This window comes from Gavia stellata, chromosome 25 (assembly GCF_030936135.1).
Source record: "Gavia stellata isolate bGavSte3 chromosome 25, bGavSte3.hap2, whole genome shotgun sequence".
Lineage (NCBI taxonomy): Eukaryota > Metazoa > Chordata > Aves > Gaviiformes > Gaviidae > Gavia > Gavia stellata.
Window position 1 is genome coordinate 12,206,175 of NC_082618.1, and position 19,211 is coordinate 12,225,385.

General features: G+C 37.5%; 1 protein-coding gene across 4 annotated transcripts in view; it reads right to left on the reverse strand.

Moving 5' to 3' along the window:
* Positions 1 to 57: 57 nt before the first annotated feature.
* The window catches only part of LYRM9 (LYR motif containing 9), a 43,418-nt gene continuing 24,264 nt past the window's right edge, over positions 58 to 19,211 (reverse strand). For all 4 annotated transcript variants that reach the window (XM_059829378.1, XM_059829377.1, XM_059829376.1 and 1 more), the window contains 3 exons: positions 3,126 to 3,266; positions 2,321 to 2,413; positions 58 to 1,111 (listed from right to left, as the gene is read on the reverse strand). In XM_059829378.1, the coding sequence (XP_059685361.1) occupies positions 1,049 to 1,111; positions 2,321 to 2,413; positions 3,126 to 3,251 (282 nt within the window). In that variant the 5' untranslated portion in view covers positions 3,252 to 3,266 and the 3' untranslated portion in view covers positions 58 to 1,048. The remainder of the gene's footprint in view (positions 1,112 to 2,320; positions 2,414 to 3,125; positions 3,267 to 19,211) is intronic.

The window sequence follows — 19,211 nt, forward strand, 5'->3', positions numbered from 1 at the left end:
AGGCAGTGAAAAGACAGTTTTTTTAAAAAGGACATGGACTCCCATTTTTAAAGGACATTTATTATATGTTGCAAAAAGTTGTGAAGGCCTTTATATCTGTACAACATTGCAATGATTTTACCATTCAGTACACAAAACCCGTCTGAATGGTGTCTGTTTTCATGAGAGTTTAGAGATTAGGGTGACAGGCACCTATCTTTAATTAAGAAAAGACAACCATGAGTTCAAGTGCAAACCTACAGAGTCAAATGAAGATATGCCTGTAGCACGGACAGGCAAGTGGAAAATACTGTGGGTCAAGTTTCAGATGGGCTTAAAGTTCTTGTGGGTACATTCTCCACCCAGTAACCTATGTTTTTGTGTCTGCCACTAGATTAAAACCAGACCTGTGCTCTGGTCACATCTCTGCACCACTGTGAAAACATATCTATGGTCCTCACAGAGGATGATCTGACATTAACAGACTGACTGCCTTAATTCAGAACGTTACACAAACTTAAATCCACTGTTACTTATGCAGAAGAACCTTGACACCAAATAACCTACGCAATAAGTGTATCAAACACTGCTATGCTAAGGTGTATCTAGGCCTAACAGTATAGTTCACAATCAAGTAAAGAGACTTTTGCTCTGATCCTCAATGAGCATTTGTCAGGTTTGCAGGCTCCCAGTATAGACCTTTATGCTCAGATACTAGTTAAGTTTTCAGATGAGATGCTGTAATTAATCAGATATGAACGAGACACTATTTATTATTTGTTAATGACTCGTACTCCATTACATTTTTATTCTCAGTAAGTTTTCCTGAGAAGCTCTCTGTGTTAACTCAAATCTAAGACAAGTTTGGGCTTCAAGCTAAAGTTTGTGATTATACAAGCTAATACTTAGAACCTAGACTACGCCTTTTAATCTACAGACTCAAATAGCTTTTGAAATATTAATTTAGCTTCATGACATCCCAATGAGATATAAATTATTGTATTTGTATTATCTAAGAAAAACTCCAGGCAATAACTATAATATAGTACTGGGCTTGACTACACATCTTCTAAGGATGTTTACCAATGACATTCTTGTCTTCTTCATTCCTCTTCTGCTTCTGTTTTTTATACTAAAAAAAGAAAAAAGAAAAAAGAAAGAAAGAAAGAATTATTTGTGCGAAAGAGCACATATCTAAAAGTAACAGTTCATACTGACAAGGATTTACAACCCTCTTCATGATCTACATAAAGTTATCTCAGTTTCCTTTAAGTTAGATTGAAATTTGATAGGCTTTCTCTCTTCAGTATAAAATAATGCTTCTTGGCAGGCACTGTGAATCCAATCCTCCTCTCACACAGTTCAATTACCAGTTTTCCAATGAAGCAGTCTACAATCTCTGTAGCAGAATCAGAATGAGGCTTTTCATAATTGCAGGGAGAATAAAATCAGATTCAAGCTCAGACAGTTATTTAGTAGGCTATAACTGCTGGGATTTGGCTACTGCTATAATTTTATAATCTATGCCTAATCTGTGCTTGCTCCTGTAACAATTCTCATTTGGATTTCATGGGCTGGCAGAGAGAAGGACTTAACAGTCATTTAGTAAATTAAGTCATAGATATTTAGAGCAAGCTGAACTTTTGACTTGTTTCATTATACTCTTGAGAAATCCATGTTAACATATCATGCTCCCCAACCAGATTTAAATACAAGGAAGTCCAGGTGACACTCAGCTGTCTAATGGTAAACAATCTTCATTTTTTGATTTAAGAAACCAGTTTGAGTGGTATCTTTCAGTGCTGTGATAGTAAAGAGGCATGTCCCCTAAGTCGTAACTACAGCACAAGTAAACCAATTACTACAATTTTGCCACTATGTTGTCTACCCCGATCTGTGCAGCCACAGGCAAGATCTGAGAAAAAAAGTTCAGGGAGTTTACATAAACTGACTTAGAGAGGATAGATTCCTGCTAGGAAAGCAGTAGATGTGTATCAGCAAACTCTGGCTTGCTAAATATGGTAGGTTTTTTTCTCTGTAACAGTTATACTAGCCACCACTGCTGAAATTTAATATAATTCTTCATGGAAACAAAGATTTATACAGAGACCAACTTAAAGCATCATTGGTTCTAAAAAATACACTTAAGTTATAGCAACAAAGAAGAATTTTTAAACAACTATCACAATCATAAATCCCTAGTGGTCAGGTATTTCCTTTCACCTAGACACTTCAACATCCAGGACAAAGGAAGAGTTTGCTGCTCTAACTTGCTTTCTGATGTTTTCTTCTTTGATCTGAACTGAGAGAGAGCAAAGCTTAGACAATCTGATGCACTTACTTTATTCATGACCCAGTCAGCATCTTCAATGGCTCTCTTAATAATCTGCTGGATTCGCTCAGGATTGTCTTCATCAGCATGAACTTTGAAACTCTGCAACATTCAAAGTGTTACACTGACTAGCCAACTTAATGCAACAGTTGTCAAAATAAGAATCACTTAAATCCCAAAGAAAATATTTGATGCAAATAAACCATCGATATGAAAAGGTAAAATAGACATTGTAGCACGTGGCTATGCTATTTCCATAACAAGTCTTGTCAAATGTAATTTCATATTAAGTATTTTACTCATTTCATACATCAGCAAAAACACCCCAGACAACTTCAATTCAGAACAACAACTGAAATTGTCTGTTATGTTAAAACTAGAAAAACACAGTACAACAGATATGACCAAAGGCATACAATTACTTCCAGATGAACAATTAGATGAGAGTCACCCAGTGCGGGGGACTGGGGGCAGGATATATATATTAAAAATGACCAACAAGGAACCAGTGAATTTTACCATAAAAGATGCATTTAGGTGAGTAAGGAATGATTGTTCACTCTCTTGACTAAGACAAGAATTAGAGATGAAAGCCAAGGAAAACAGAAGGTTTGAGATTCAAAGCAAACTAAAAGAAATGCTCCTTCACACACTCCTAGTACAATCGTTCAAATCCACTGTTTCAAGCTTGCAGAAGAGTAATTTTTTAAGTGCCAGGAGCTATAAAAAGTTGGTCCAAACTGTAAGAGGAGAAAAAAACAAAAAACCCCACAACACTGAATTCCACTAACAGAAAAAGAAATCTGTTTCTCACCTGCCTGACTGCATGTCTGTAATGCTGACGAATATTCTCTTCAGGAAGTTGCTTACAGCATCGAAGCAGGTAACGATATAACTGCAAAGAGTTCTGAACTAATTCAGCATTCGGTAGTGGGGCCATTATCAAGCTTTTTAGCTGTTGAAAATAAGAAACACAAATCAAAACACCTAATGAATTTTATTAAAAACACAGAAACAAAAGTGTAAAGTAATTTTACAGCAATGAAAAGAGGGACAGCAAATTAACATTTAGCAGCATAACTTGAAGAAACTTTAGAAGAAAACAATTATGAAATGAATCAGAACTTGTTTAGTTTCTGGACAGATGGGGGTTAGTCGCCATTGATCAAGGTATTAAAATACAAAAGTGTGGCAGTTTATGCAAGAAGATCACTTTATGATGGTAATATTAAGGTGTACTGCAATATTAAATTTTTTCTAGTTTAAAAAAAAAAGACCCACAGTGTAAGCTGCTATCAGTATACAAAGCAGTATGGCAGCCCCGAAGGAGTTTTCTACTTGATAAGCCATGATTCTTAGATTCATTCAAGCTTTCAGTGCTTTCCTTGAGCATCCATAAGAGTCTATCCACACGGTGACATCATAGAATGCTCATAATTGCTACAAGTGGTGTTGGAATTTACCAGTATTTCCTAGTATTTTCATTCTCTCAAGAATATCTTGTGAACTGGCCTATGAATGTCAGGCTTTAACTTTAAATAACATGTATAAATACAGTAGAAGACAGGTAAAAATACTGATAGGTTTGAAATTTTCCTTTTTTTTTGGTAACAGCAACAAGAAAAGAACAAATTTCTAACAAATTTCACCTCCATAACTATACTTGCATATTGTAACAATAAGTCCATCCAAGCTATATAAAGTGCTAATCAAATACTGTAAATTACTTGTCATTTAACAGATGGTTACCATCTGCAGAGAACTAAATTAACATTTGGAAAAAAGCACTTTTACACCATTACTCTTAAGAATAAAGATAATAAATAAGTAACTGAATAATGAAGTAGGTGTATGGCATTATTTTAGCACCCGTTATGATACTTACTCATCATTTGGAATATCTTTTTCCTTTTTCTTAAGTAATTTAAGTCCTTCGGCCCAATTTATTTCAGAATAGAACGCTACAGCTATCACACGCCTGGGGCTGTACATTTGCATAGGCTAGTTGTTCTTGCAGTGGGGAAAAATCTCCTCACTAAGTACCTATAAAATGCCCATCATAATGGGATGTGTACTACTGTAATCTGTATTTTCAGTAAAACAAAATTTCCACCTCTGTCTATAAAGAAGTAGATATAAATTAGCATACCTCTATAGCAGTAACAAGAGCTATGCTGATTTACACTAGCAGAGGTCACTGAAAATCTCTAACATTTTAGGCACAAAAAGTATGATTCTTCTATGTGAAGAAAATTAAAGAAACCTTTGACCAAAACACAAAATCTGTCTTATTCTTGAGGGATGGGCCTCAACAACATTGCTTTACTCATGGAACAAAACCACAGTACAAAGTCACATGAGAGCACCTCACAGTATTGGGGTTTTTCTGTTCATTACCAAAAGATTGGGTGAAATCTACACCATATTGATTTTTTTGAATCTAACTACCTTTTGTCAAAAGTAACATTTTGTAAAACGAGAGGGAGCTGTTCCTGTGGCAGAGCTTCTTGTCTACAGGAAATGTGTGAGAAAGAGCCTTGCAATATTAGCATTATTATCTGTACTGGAATTGTGCCCATACTCTTCAGTCAAGGATTCAGGCTCTATCATGGTAGGTACTATATATACATACATATCTAATGAAAAACTTTCTGCCACAAAGAATTTACAAGGCAGACTAATGACAAGTCATAAGATGAGGCAGAACAAGGCAGATGAGCCAAACAGGTGGGATGGGAATGGGGAGGAGGTGACAGTAATATGAGCCTGGTTTTGTGTAGACTAATAGAGCACACAATATAGCTCACCACCTGCTTAGCTGGTATCAACAGGCAAGTTTTATAACACTATTTTTTTAAGGACCTGTAGAAACATAGTGAGTCACGGCTGATGGGTGTTATGGAAGCCCCTAAGAAAGGCTCTGATGACACTTCAGAAAAAGCTTTTCTAGCCTCCAAGGGAAAAAGATGACTGTCTTAAGGAAGTACTTAACAGAGTTACTTTCTCATGAGCTGATGATGTAAATTATTAAAATTAATTTTAAGGTATACAATAGGCTTAATAGGCATAAACCTTTGAAAAACATATGCCAGGATCCCTTTCCTGCTTATTTATACTGACTTCTTTCCTTACATCCAAAATGCGTTCTGTGTAGTTCATTTGTGACTTCACTCAAAATCACTTTAGTAACACTTTCAAAAAGCAAAGCCCTTTCCCCAAAATATTAAGAGTATATAGATTTACGACAAACGGTACTCCAAAACAAATGCTGATCACAGTGACTAGCTCCCTAGTGAAAAATACCCATAAAAGTTACAAGAATCCCAATGTGATGTTCATTACCAATATGCCTCATTTTTTTGTGATTGTAATGAGCTGAAGGATCCATGTATGGTGCTGTTTACCCTGATTCTGTTATTAACATTATAAAAAACCTAACCAACCAAAAAAAGGCTGTTGGACCCCAAGCTCTGTAAACACCACTACAATGGCTGTGATGACTTTCCACTGGAGCTAATACAACACAGCTTGTCAACTACCTCCACAAGATTCAGCTTGGTCACTTCCTTAATTAATCATAGGTTAATGACTACCTATTCAGGGGATCTTGGAAAGAAAAGTAGACAAAGGCCATTCCCAAGATGGATAAATGGGTGATGCCGATGTCAAATATGGCATTTGGAAATCCTGTTGTTTTATATTTGTGCTGGTAGTGCTCCATCCAGTGCAAGAAGGACTAATACACATCACAACGACAAAAGGTGGATCAAATTTAACATTTAAGATAATAACTTTGATTTGGTTGTTATTACTAAAGTCTGGAATAAAGATCTTCGGGACTAAAATGGTATAACATCTAGGAAAGATTCCATGGACAAAATGTGAAAAGTGGCATTTCCAATTTTTAGTTACAGGTAACTCAGAAGTAGGTGATGTTGACGTAGGTAAACTTTCAAACACCCCCTTCTTTCACACATGGTTGAGTGTGATATCATGATGTCTTGCGGGCAAGAAAATCTTAATTAGTTGGCTCCTGGATTCTGTCATCATAACCTTTATTCTCTGCCAGTTATCCACTCCTCCCACAATTGACATGCTGTAACAAAGGTAAATCTGCACAGGCCTCTGACAGCTCAGTGATGTGCCAGTAAAGCTCACTCACCCCTGAAGAGTCACATCTTTCTCTAGTATCTAAAACTGACCAGTGGTTTTCTGCACTTTCAGCGTCAAGGGGTGTGTCTGCTTTTGAATATTTGATACGTTTCATCAGTAAAGTACGAGAGATGAGGTAAGACTTCACAATGATCCCTCCTGAGAATTATTCACAGCCAAAATATGGTTTCCATTAGCTTTCACGAACAATTAGAAAACCATTCTTCCATCATGAGGGCAATAATTTGGCTCTATACTGCTGCAGCAATCTTTTCATTCTGCTTGTTTGATTCCAGTTCTTTTTTCATATCTGTTTAATAAAAACCATTGGGCCTCACACACTACAGCAACTGGATACTGTCCAAAAAACCACACACATGTAGGGCAGAAAGATGTTACGAAAAATTCAGAAATATAGACCAAGACCTGACTTTTCAAAATAGCTTCAGTCTGACTAGTCCAATTGCTAGCTCACTTTCCAAGCACACAAGATGTGCTAATCACAGCTTTATCTAAAAGTTCAGCTTAAAATACAGATCTGAATACCCCCAGGCTTCAAAATGTTCATCTCTTGTTTTCTTCCAATCTTTTTTCTCTAAAATATCATATTCTCTTTGCAATGAAACCCATGCCGGGCATCAGCCCCATGCATTTTTTTGGTTTGGATTAATTTCACTTTGGCATTTGACTACAGGAGGTGATTATGCTCTCGATAGTCAGTACAGAGATCCTTGCATTCCCCCTCCAACCAGTAGAAAGATAAGTGACTCCAAAATGTGTCTTAGACAATATATAGACTGAATTACTCCCTGCCCTTCTCTCCATTGGACACAGAAGGAGTAGCAAAACAAGAATTATAATATAGATCCTGCAGTTACAAGCCTAAATTAGATAGGATGATTCCAAGTCTGTGTCCTATTTTGAAAATAGAAATACAATCAAAGAATGGTTTAGGTTGAAAAGAACCTTTAAAGATCATCTAGTCCAACCCCGTTGCCATGGGCAGGAGCATCTTTCAATAGATCAAGTTGCTCAAAGCCCCATCTGACCTGATGGGGCTTTGAACGCTTCCAATGATGGGGCAATAATATATAATATCAAATAACATCAAATATAACAGAGTTTGTTTCAGACTAGCTCTCAGTTTTGTTTTGCCATACTGGTCACCTCATGGTGTAACACCACATCTGACTGACTTTCTAAATGTTCAAGTCCTCAACAGGTACCTCAAGCAGGTATATGTACATGTTATTTTTCTAACTGCAACATGGGGTTCAATCCTAGGACTTCTCTTCCAGCAGCAAGCCGAAGGCATATTTCCAGCATATGCCTTTCACTCCACCCTTGATACCACTCTCAGCACTAAATTCCTTCCTTAACTTTTTTTCTTAGGAACCCTTCTAATATAAATGGACTTTCAAAATAGATTCTGGTACCCTCCTTCAGTTTCTTTCTAACACTCAGTTCAGTGATATCTCTGTATACCCCTACTACATGTCAGTGAGAACACAAATGAAACTTTGAAAATCGTCTTGTTTTGCTATGCAAATACCTTTGCTTTCCTTTCCTGCTTAGGATATTTAGTTTCACCTGACTCTCTCCTCTACTGTTTAAGTTAACTTTCAGTGTTCAACTGGTATTACCTTTTTAAAGTATTTTGGGGTTGCAAATTTACACCATATGTTGTAAGAAACATTTACTATACAAACATCATGCTAAATCCCCTCCTTCAATTTTCCTCTGCATTTAGTACTGCAGGTGACAAGACTAAGAATGATCTATGTAGACTAAGTAATATTCCTGACACATACTGATAGTTGAAGGGATTCTGTCACAACAATATTCAATTTATAGATGTCAATATTTGACTTTTTCAGAGGAACTGGGATGTAAACATTTTATTTTTGATCAATATCTAGATTTACTTTTCTTTCATAACAAGTTAAGAATACAGTAACATACACGTTGCCTTTCTTTGGTAGCCTTGAATTTTTTACCATATGAAATTACATAGCGGAAGTAAGACCTTTTCAATAAAGTTTTGATGTCCTCTGTATATCTAACTCTATATTTTCCTGTTTTAGCAAAAAAGTTTGAACAAGAACTGCCTGAACAGATAGTTATAAAAAGACAGAAAATGAAAAACAGAAGACAGCTACAAGGCATGCCAGAAATCAATAAAATATGCCGTGTTAATGGCCCAGTGATTGTCAAGGTGCTTTATCTGTCAGTCATTTAAAACCTGATTAAACAAGTCACTTTTCTAAAGAACAGAGCTCCTTCTAGAGCCTGTTAACAAAAAGTTACTGAAGCTTAAGGTTTACTGTTTGGAGGTGTTGCACCCACAGGAATCTATCTAGCTTTTTTATGTATTTCTGAATCTTCTATTACCTTACCCTGAGTGTTTCCCAGTGTCTGACATAGACACAAGAACACCACTCAGACTGTAGACTGCTCTCATCAACAGGAAACGAGGCACAGAAATTAACTGACTAGACCAGCTTCACACAGGATATCTTTGGCTCCAACCAATGTTTTCCTTTTCTTCTTCCTTCAGTGGCAGTTGTACATATTCTTCAACTCTGAAATTCAAGCTTTAACACTTTCATTAATAATTTACACATTGAGTTGGGCAATTCACATACAAGAATATCTGAAGCAATTTGACTTCTTTGCTGTGCCCCACAGCTCATGACTTGCCATGGGGAGCAATGCTCCCTCATGGGTCAGCAGAGGACAAAGGCCTTCCACATGTCACAGAAAGAGTCCACAGGTAAACAACTGTGCCATGAAGGTGAATGCTTGAGACATGCTGCCTCACTGGACTAATGCAAAAGCTGGGCATTCATCATTACTATACAGTTAAACTAAATGCCACACTTTGAATACATGGCACTTTTGTTCTTAAAATAGTCTAGTCTAATGTGAGTACAGTGTCTCAAAATACTAAAGTGGTCCAATAACCACAGGAAAAGTGGATATTTGAAAATAAGGGATGAACTCTAGAAAAACCCCAGCTTAAATTGCTTTTGCCATTATCATCATTTTTGCATCCTCCATACAGGAGAGGATTTTTAATCTTTCATGTAATAGGCACAAATGTAGATTAATAACAATAAGACAAAAATGGACCCATTCCATAACCATGAGCGTAGACGAAGTTGGGATCTGGAAACCATACCTCAAATTAAGCTTTCCTGAAATAAAAAAAAGTATCTGTGAAACATCAAAATTCCCCTATTTAATGAAAAGCATTTATGAAAGGAAAAAATTGCTACAGTAATAAGTCCTACTTCTTGAAATGATAAACCCACATACATGTTAAAAATACATAAATGAAGCTCTTCACCTCATAAGTCATCGGGCACTGTAATCACTGACTGTGACTTACCAGCACAAAAGTAGTGCTACAAGCGAGCAGAATACAAAGACCATCTCCGCACCTAGGTGTAAGCTAACCCCTCACTCCACTATGTGGCAGATTAAAATATGTCCTGGGTCTATACTCAACTCTCTAAACTCGGTGCAAATTAGAACTGGGCATAGGATTAAACTTGTTACTTACACAGAACCTGTGGGAATATGGGTTTTTTATCATCCAGTAGAGAAATCTAGAATATGCAGCTGGATTCAAGTTGATCTGAATGTAAATTTAACTTTACACACAGGTTTTTTGGGCTAGATCCTTAGCTAGTAAGAATTGGCATAGTTCCGCTGACCCTAAGAACCTGACCCTGTATTTCACATATTCCCACTAAATACAGTGAAACATCCCAATTCAATACAGATCCCAAAATATACTTTGGGATTAGAGCCAATTTGTTGAGTTGTTTGATGTGTAAACCCATCACATGTCATTGTGCTCTAATTAAACCTAAGTGGTGCAATAGATTTCCTGTCACAAGCAAAGATCCCTCATGTGTTGGGAATGTATAGGACAGCTTGCTTCAGCACAAAGAAAATAAGCTATGGGAGAGAGCAAGAAGCCAGGGTCACGTAAACATATGAATATAGAAGGATTAAACTGATCAATGGAATTGAAAATGTTGTTTCACTATAGATAATCAGGAATTTTCCACTGCAGTAATTTTTCACAGGAAAATGATGAGCTGCTGAATCCAAATCATGTAACAAATACATTTACACCAACGAATTTCAGAAAAAATCCTTCCCCTTCTCACAAATACTGGACTTTCTAATACATTTGAAGACTGAAGTTTTTACCAAGCCTAGTTATCAAACATATACTGTATGAGGCTCCCATACTGAAAGAAAAAAAAATATCCTGAGTTCTGACAGATTCATAGCTGCAAAAATACTACAAATTGTATGACGGGGGTAAGCTTCACAGGGAAGTTTATCACCAAAGTGCTGTAATTTTCTGAGCATGTAACTTCAGTGTTTGCAATATCATTTCCAGTGAAGTTTTCACTAGAAATCTACCACAGCATATGGAAAACTTGATGGCAATTTTGGTAAAATGGTTGTTTAATGAGAAATAATCTTTTGACTTGACCCACTATTAAGTTCTAAGATACTGGGGCACTGTATGAGTACAACTCAACAGTGAATAGATCCTGAAAACAGGTAAGGCTAAACTCTGCACTTGTATACCCCACGCCATAGGAGAATTCCATAGTTATACTGTAATTTGCCCCTTACTTGGCACAAAAAGGACAATAAAGCACAGTCAGCATCTGCACTATTGCCTTTTGTTCTAAAAGCATCCCCCCTTGAATCCCACAAATGTTACCATTTTTGTCTGCCAAGAAAAAACCCTCGACCTCACAAAATCTGGCTATACTCCTGACTAATAATGTAAATCTCCTTCTGATAACTTAAATATCATGCATAGCACAACAAACAATCTAAACCAAGAACTGTTGAGTCAGAAATAAAATAATCTGCTAATTATGCTTTTCTGGAAAGAATGGCTGTATAATGTCCTAATCAGAAGGCTGAAATCACATTTGCATTTAGATAAAGCCCTGTTTAAAAAGAAACAAGTATAAAAGGAGACACTGAGACTATTGTGGCATTTCTCTGCATTGCATAATCATTTACATTCCTGATAATGATATTCAGATAGTGAAGCAAAGGCTGACCAAAGCCAATTAATCTTGCATTCTGCATTAGCAAGCTTGTCAATTGAGCCAGTGTATAGCTGAACCCATGATGATACTGATATGACACTATGCCACTGCTCTCAGGTTTTTTTCCTGCTACTGTGACTGTTTTTCAAGCAAATCCCTACAGTTCAACAGTTAGAATCTCAATCCCTCCAGACTAGTTAGAGTTAAACTGCCACCAAAGCTGGGCTTCAGAGACTGGAAGTGTTAATTAAAGGACTGCAAGAGTTACCTGAGCTGTTGCTGTTTACAGGTTGGCTCCCCCTTCCCTCTCTTCCCCCGGATATACACGCTGGAGATGTGTTTTCTTATTACTTCAAAGTATTACATCTTTGCAAAGCTAACTCGGGAATTTATGATTCCCTATCCTAGTCAAACCTCATGATCTTTAAAGCATTGATTTTACAGTATCCTAGTAAAGTAGCACAAAAGTATTGCATCCATTTTTAACAATGAGGAACCAAGAAAGGCCTGGATTTCACTCACTTAATTTGGCCACTTAACTGATAAGAAGCTAGCCTGGAACACTGCCTTGCCAGCTGACTGTGGTCAGGTGAGACACATACTCACTTCCACAGGGCAACAAAGATCCTAAGGTGTTTAATGCCAAGCACTAAATAGTATTCAGCAGAATGGAGCTGGGTTCCCACAGACTGCCTCAGCATTCTGACCTCTGAACCATCTTTCATGATAAACTTATCTTTACAATTGGGTTCTCTGCTGGGGAATGCATTGCTATTGACCATTGCCATCCCAAACAAAGCCAAGCACACAAAACAGAAGTATGAGGGAAAAGAAACTAGAAATGGAGAGATGGAACCATTTGATACTATTTTTTAGTGTTCGCTCTGTGTTACTGAAGGTACCTGAGGGATCCAAAAGCTGGTACCAGTGTTTGCAGCTAACTCTTTCTCCAGATAGACTGTTATGTGAGTTGATCACACTGCATGTTCAAGAATAAATTCCTCAAAACCACCCCAAAACCCATACCGTCTCCCTGGGTGTTAGTAGGCTATGTTTGGACTCAATCATAAAAATCGCTGAGACATACAGAGTGAATTTTGCAAGTTAGGATTAAGCAAACAAGCCCTGTAAAAAAAAAGAATCAAAGAAAAACAAATGCAAAGCATCTACTGAGTAGCATTAGTTTAATTTTAATTAGGAAGATAGTTCAGAATATTCCCAGCAGTATAAGTACTCATAAAACAGCAGAGAAATGGACTGGTTTGTTTGGGTTTTTTTCCAAACCTATGTGTGATTTTAGGTATCTTGGGAATTTAGTGTTGAACTTACAACATCTTATACAGTTATCTAGGGTGCCACAATTATTTGTCCTCCTTGAAGTGTCCAATACCAGACTCTGCAAGAAAGAAAATCACTAGTGAACTTACTGTTAAGAATTCATAGCGAAATTCTGCAATTTGACTTATTATGCCTCCACTGGACCTAGTTCTATTAGTATGAATAGAGATTCCAAAAGTGGTATTTGTGCAAAATTAGATGGTAAAATTTTCTGCACAGGAAAGTAATAATTATAACTGCCAAAATAAGAATGAAATTGGAAGCCTCTTGAAACCTCTTTAACCGCAAAACATCTTGGTTCATGTTTTGACATCAGTCCAGGAAGACACCCAAGTGGACTGCTGCTCCTCAGAAGGATTCTTACTCCTTTGTCTTAGCATTTGGCTACATCAGTCCTCCTTTCGAGGTTTCACAGGTTCACAGCTGGTAAATACAAGAAAGGCCTATGACTCTGGGCTCTAACTTCTTAAATACACTTACAACTTATTGCAGCAGAGTGGCAGACCTTACTGGTTTCAGTGAACTAACTGCCTTCTCTGGTTATTACACTGTAATGTATTTTCTTTATTCCCTAGTAGGTCATGGGAGAGTGAAGCTGTGTTCAAGGCTAGCTCTATGCATTCTGCTGCCCTAGGCAAACCAGTAAATGTCCATCCCTACCAAATCACATTCACTCAGAGCTACTGAATATTTTGCAGCCCTGGGCAATGGCCTGCCCTGTAGATATATCCCTTCTCGTGTATGGGTGAGCACGTACAATGCTGAAGTCACTTTCTAATAAAAACATCTCTCCAGCATGCTGGGCTTTTACTAAGATCTGCTGTTTTGATGTGATCACTTCTGACGAGCTGTGGCCTGTCATTGTTGTGGATTTTGTCCTTTCTAAATATGATCTGTAAAGTCCTATTGCATGAATAATGATAGCCAGTCTTGTTCTGTTCACTTCTATTTCTGTTCTTCTCTGCTTTATGCTTTCCTTGATGCATGAGGCAGAGAAGCAGTTTCAAATGACACTGTGACAAGAGCATGTTTGGGGGGGCACAGCCCTACAGTGTAAAGTTAGCTTTACACAATACTAGTAGAGAATACGGGGGATTAAGAACTGGCTAAATGACAGATCTCGAAGATTGTTTGTTGACAAGGAATCACTATCAGTTGGACATCCTTCATGCAGTTCTATAGTATCAGTATTAGGCCTAATGCTATTCAATACTATCAGCAGTTGCCTCCCTGCAAATATGAAATTCTAATTGGTAAAACTTGAGGATGGCAAAGATTGCTAGAGCTATACGTAATGAGAACAAGGCAATCAGAGAGAGTGTGGTAAACTTCTGGATAAGCTGGGTCCAAGGTTGTACTTTAATACACCTGAACATTATACAAACAACCTGGAGTGCAGGTTATACCTACACAATAGGGAACCATAACCTAGAAGGAATAGTTCTTAAAAAACGAACTGTATAGTCATACTGAACAAGCAACTGAACATCAGCTCCCAGTGAGTTGCGGTGCAAAAAAAATTGATAGTGATCCCTAAATGTATAAGCAAGGAAACTACGAATAAAAAAAAGTAACTTAAGTTCTGAAAGTAGGATAGAGCTCCATTTTATTTTGTACATTCACATTAAAAAAAAAGATAGGGGTTGCCTCTGTTATAGCAATTCATCCAGCCCTCAACCTGCTACTAAAAGTCTATTGTAAAGGACAAAAAGGAAAGGGCTTCACACAGTTGAACTGTCCTGGCAATCAGCATGCAGCCTAGGACCCGTAAGGCACATACGTGCTAGTCCAACACAAGTTGTCTGACTCAGTGCAGAGTTTCCTGGTCAAGTTTTAATACCACATTACAAAGAGTCAATCTGTATAAACTAGTTGTCCTTCTGGTCTCAAACCCTGAAAATATAGGAAGGTGCTGAACAAAGATGGAGCACACCTGGTAGCCTAGCATGCTCAGCACATAAGAGATCCATATTTTCAGGCTCTGAGAAGCAGTTTTCTTGCAGATCAAATGTAAATTATATTTTGTATTTGCACTCACTTTATGATCCCTCTACTGCTGATATGGTATAAAGCAACTCTAAGGCAACCGGAAAGCAGACCTATAATGTGTTTTTCTTAGTGTCGGAGTAAAAGCTTAAGATGTGTATGGTAAAGGAAAACTGAATATAGATGTAAATCGACATGATTACAGAAAGGCTCAAAAGCTCTGGGTTTTGGCTATAAAAAGACATCAAACCCTTGTCATGATGAAGTCCATTTATATAAATTAACCAAAGCCACAGGGCAAATGTTTTACCTTACACTCTTGTTTGGTATCACGAAGCAGAGACATGCAATACGTCAAACACAGCAAACAAAACATTGATACTTCTGCAATCTAACACCAGTGAGGAAACATGGGGCCCACACTGAGGCCAGATTACCCTGTTCTGGATAATTAATAAGCATGCTCAGACTAATTAGAGTAATATTCTTTGGACCATGCTCACTAAAAGTTCAGGCAGCAACAGGAGGATAGGAATCTCCCTGGTTTAGGTGCAATTCAAACTTATCTACTTACTCTCTTCTCCTGACAATGACTTCTCCTGGCTTAAAGAAAATTCTGAAAGGCACAGTCTCAAAAGAACTTTATCTTCCAAGCTGTAAACTGCTCAGTTCAACTGCTGTCAACATGAATTTTGTTCTCAGTGGCCAAATCTGTAAGTATTTACCTTTGAGATCATGCCTGAATATGAATTGAGTTGTATCTTGGTGCCATCAGCTTTAAAACAGAATTGCCTGTTCATTCCTTCCTTTCTTGTAAATATTGTATTTTGAAATGTTTAGCAATTGTGGTTCTCCCTACTACTTTATGATAGTTAGTATAACAACTTTCCGGCTGGGTTTATTTCACCTTCTAATACTTTCTGAATCTTCAAATTTTTGAAAAACTTCCAATTGGGCACAACACAAACTACCACAAAATTTGTTAAGGGATGGATACCCAGTTGGCAGCATAAAGTATGAAAGTTCTTTTGAAGGGCATAAACATGCTGTCTTTGATTAATGAAAACATGAATTCTATGAACTATGGGTCATATAAGCATGGGAAGAATAGCAATTTTTACATAAGGTTTTGTCAGGGTTCTAACTCAATTCAGGAAGGACTGAAACTGGTTAAAGTTTATGCTCTAAGATAGGCTCATTTTGCCCATGCAATCCAACTTTATCTTTTTTTTATAAAAAAGGCAAGAGGGTAAAAGCACATAATTCAAACAAGTAGCTATCACTTAGTGCAGAAAGGGCTCTACTTAGGAAAGTAAAAGTAGAAAAGTTCAATGGAAGGACAAAGTCATGGGAAGGTAAAGAGTCAGAATTTTAAAAAAGCCACAGAAGTCACTGTGACCCACACTATTGACTAAAGATTAATAAAAAACTGTTGTTTTTTTTTAAACCAAGAATGCCTAACGTATACATCATAACACTGCTTTAGTGCAACCATCATATCCAGCCTACAAGCATGACCTCTCATTTTACTGATCTACCGCAGCACATCCTTTCCGGTCCTAACTATACATACGTAATCCCTAGACTAATGACGATGGTATTTGTACAATGCCCTGGTATATACAGTTCGCCCTGTAATCGTCCTTCCCAATTTACATTATCCTTTACAGCAGCATCAAGAACAACTTGCTGTCTCTATTTCAAATCCACACCTGCTGAAATTTAGCATCTTGCAATCCTTTGCTCTCAATCCAAGTCATAATCTGAGCCAAAACCTCACCTGGCATAAACCCTGTCTGTGGTGGAATTATACCACGGATGAATTTGGCCCACCATATCTTAAGCAAAATACATGCCTGTTCATGGGAGAAATGTTTATAAGCAGCAGTATTACAGAACATTTAAGTCTCAATCTTTAGCCTCTTAAGGGGGATTTTAACTTGTACAGTTCACTAATCAGGGATTGTTACCATACCAACAGCTAATCACGTGGGCAGATGCCCGCCATATCTTAGGAACACTTTGAGGTCTTAAAGCCATATTTCAAGTTTTCCCCAAAAACTTTACTGTCACTCTCCATGGCCTAGCCTAGCTCAAAGATACTCTGCTTCATAAGAAAAACAAAGGAAAATTCTGGCTAGCAACAAGCTTATAACAAAGGAGTTCCTAGTCCAGCAACTGGTTTTTGCGAAAGGACCTTTATCCCTGAAAAACCTCTGCTGGCTGCAGTGGGATGCCACAAGAGAGCTCCTCACAAAGCCAGCTGCAATATAAGACTTGCACATTCTCCATGCTTTGGATGGCAAAAGAGCTACACCCACTCCCCGCCCATTCCTTCAGGGACCATTCTCCTCTACTTATAATAAGATACTGCTAGTTTAAAAAGTTATAAGATATTCTTTTGAGATTAAAAGAAAAATGTTGAAGGAACTCCATCATCCAGGAAATCGGTACCTGGCTCCAGAAAGGGCCACTTAACAATTGATTCCAGCGCTTCATAATTTGACCTAATTACAAGAGGGAAGTAATTAAAACCACAGCTGACATAATGATTGCATATGTTACCTAGTGTAATGTATTTAAATTGCAGGCCTACACATAGCTTGAGCGCAGGACTGAGTGTGTTGTTGCCTACATTAGCTCAGCCCTTGTTGTTTCTCTCCTATTCTGATTCAATATAGGCTTCCAAAAGGAAAACAGAAGCTGTATGCTGGAAGAGGACAGTTTTGTAAATTCTAATTAGGCTTCAAAAGTCTACCCATAAATCAGACTTTTAACAGTATCAACAGGCTAGCACAGCTCCATTGACTTTAACAAACCTGCAGTCATTGATAGTACAGGATCTGACCTCCTGGGAGCATAATTCTCCCTGTGGTGCTAAAAGGGCATCTGCGTGCCCCAGCACACCCAGTGCGGAAGGTGGCTGTTTGTCATCTATTTTCATGGCAAAGTCTTGGACATGAGTTAGAAAGCATATGTTGAGAATTTCCACGTTAGTAATACAACTTCCCTCCTCCCCCATCATCACCTAGATTTAAATTAATATCAGTTAAAGTAGTAAGATGAAAAAAATATTTTCAAAAAATTCTTACCAATTTGAGAACTGCAGAGGTATCTACAATTTAAAGCCACTGTTGTCTATTACTTAGAATAGATAACTGTATCATGATTAGTAACACTATTATAGTGTTATACATTATTAGCAACATTGTACTGCACCTTTTCAAAACAAAAGGTAATTTTACTTCTTTCCAACCTGATACCATCTGAACCTAGGATAAGATTGTCAGCAGCAGACCCACGTTCACTTTGCCCCAGAATCTTGTAAGCAGTTTTCAAGCAAGGCAGAGTTTTATCCATCTTCTGCAGTCTTCCCAGAAAATTCATCCATTGTTAAATAATCCTTACCATATACAGAACTCAAATCAAGTATAAATGCAAACCAAATATCTTTAGCCCTACTTTCCCCAAAAAGACACACAAAAAAGAAATTAAATAATATTCTTAATCTTTCACATAACATGTCAATAGCAGAACCAAAAATAAATCCTGGATATCCTGTTGGCCAGGTAAAAAAAAAAATCTTACAACTGGAACATGATTTCTTCAAATTTTCACTTCCCCCCCTGCCTTTTAGATATTTTTGTCATTGAGCTAGAATGATATACAAGAAAAGCACTCTACAGAACTCTGCAGGACATTTGTTTTTAGAGGTACAGAGCTTGCTTTTAATTGATTACACACAACACACCAACTATATTGAGTAACTAATACATTGGTCTGGCTAAGATGAAGTTAGGGGGGAAAGTTTACATTTTATTGTCTGTAGAATTAAGTTCAAGCCAAAATTCTTGATCTGAGTGTCTAGCTCAGAGCTCTTGCTAGAATAGATTAAAACAAACACGCTGCACTTTGCAGAAAGCGGGAGCTAGATCTCAATTTTAGCCCTTGGCACTAGAGGTAAAAGCTTGCTTTTAGTCTTGGCAAAGGCAGAGTTCTCAGCGTCCCAGTGCAGAGATCCATTGCAATACATCAAGACACGGGCGATTCAAATATCCCATTGTATTATGCATAGAGCTTGGATGCACAAGCAGAAAGAGACAACCCTAGCCTCTTGGATCTCTAAGAGGGAAAATATCTGAGAAAAGAAACTGTGCTCCAGAAAATTAAGCGGCTTGTGCAAAGTCACACAATGAGTCAATAGCAGGGCTGGGAATAGAAACCATATCTTCCAATTCTCAGACTACCACCTTATACAAGGAATCATGCTATTGATTATGCCTTACACAGTGATTCACAATATCATCCCTAATTCAAAAAGCTATCCTCTG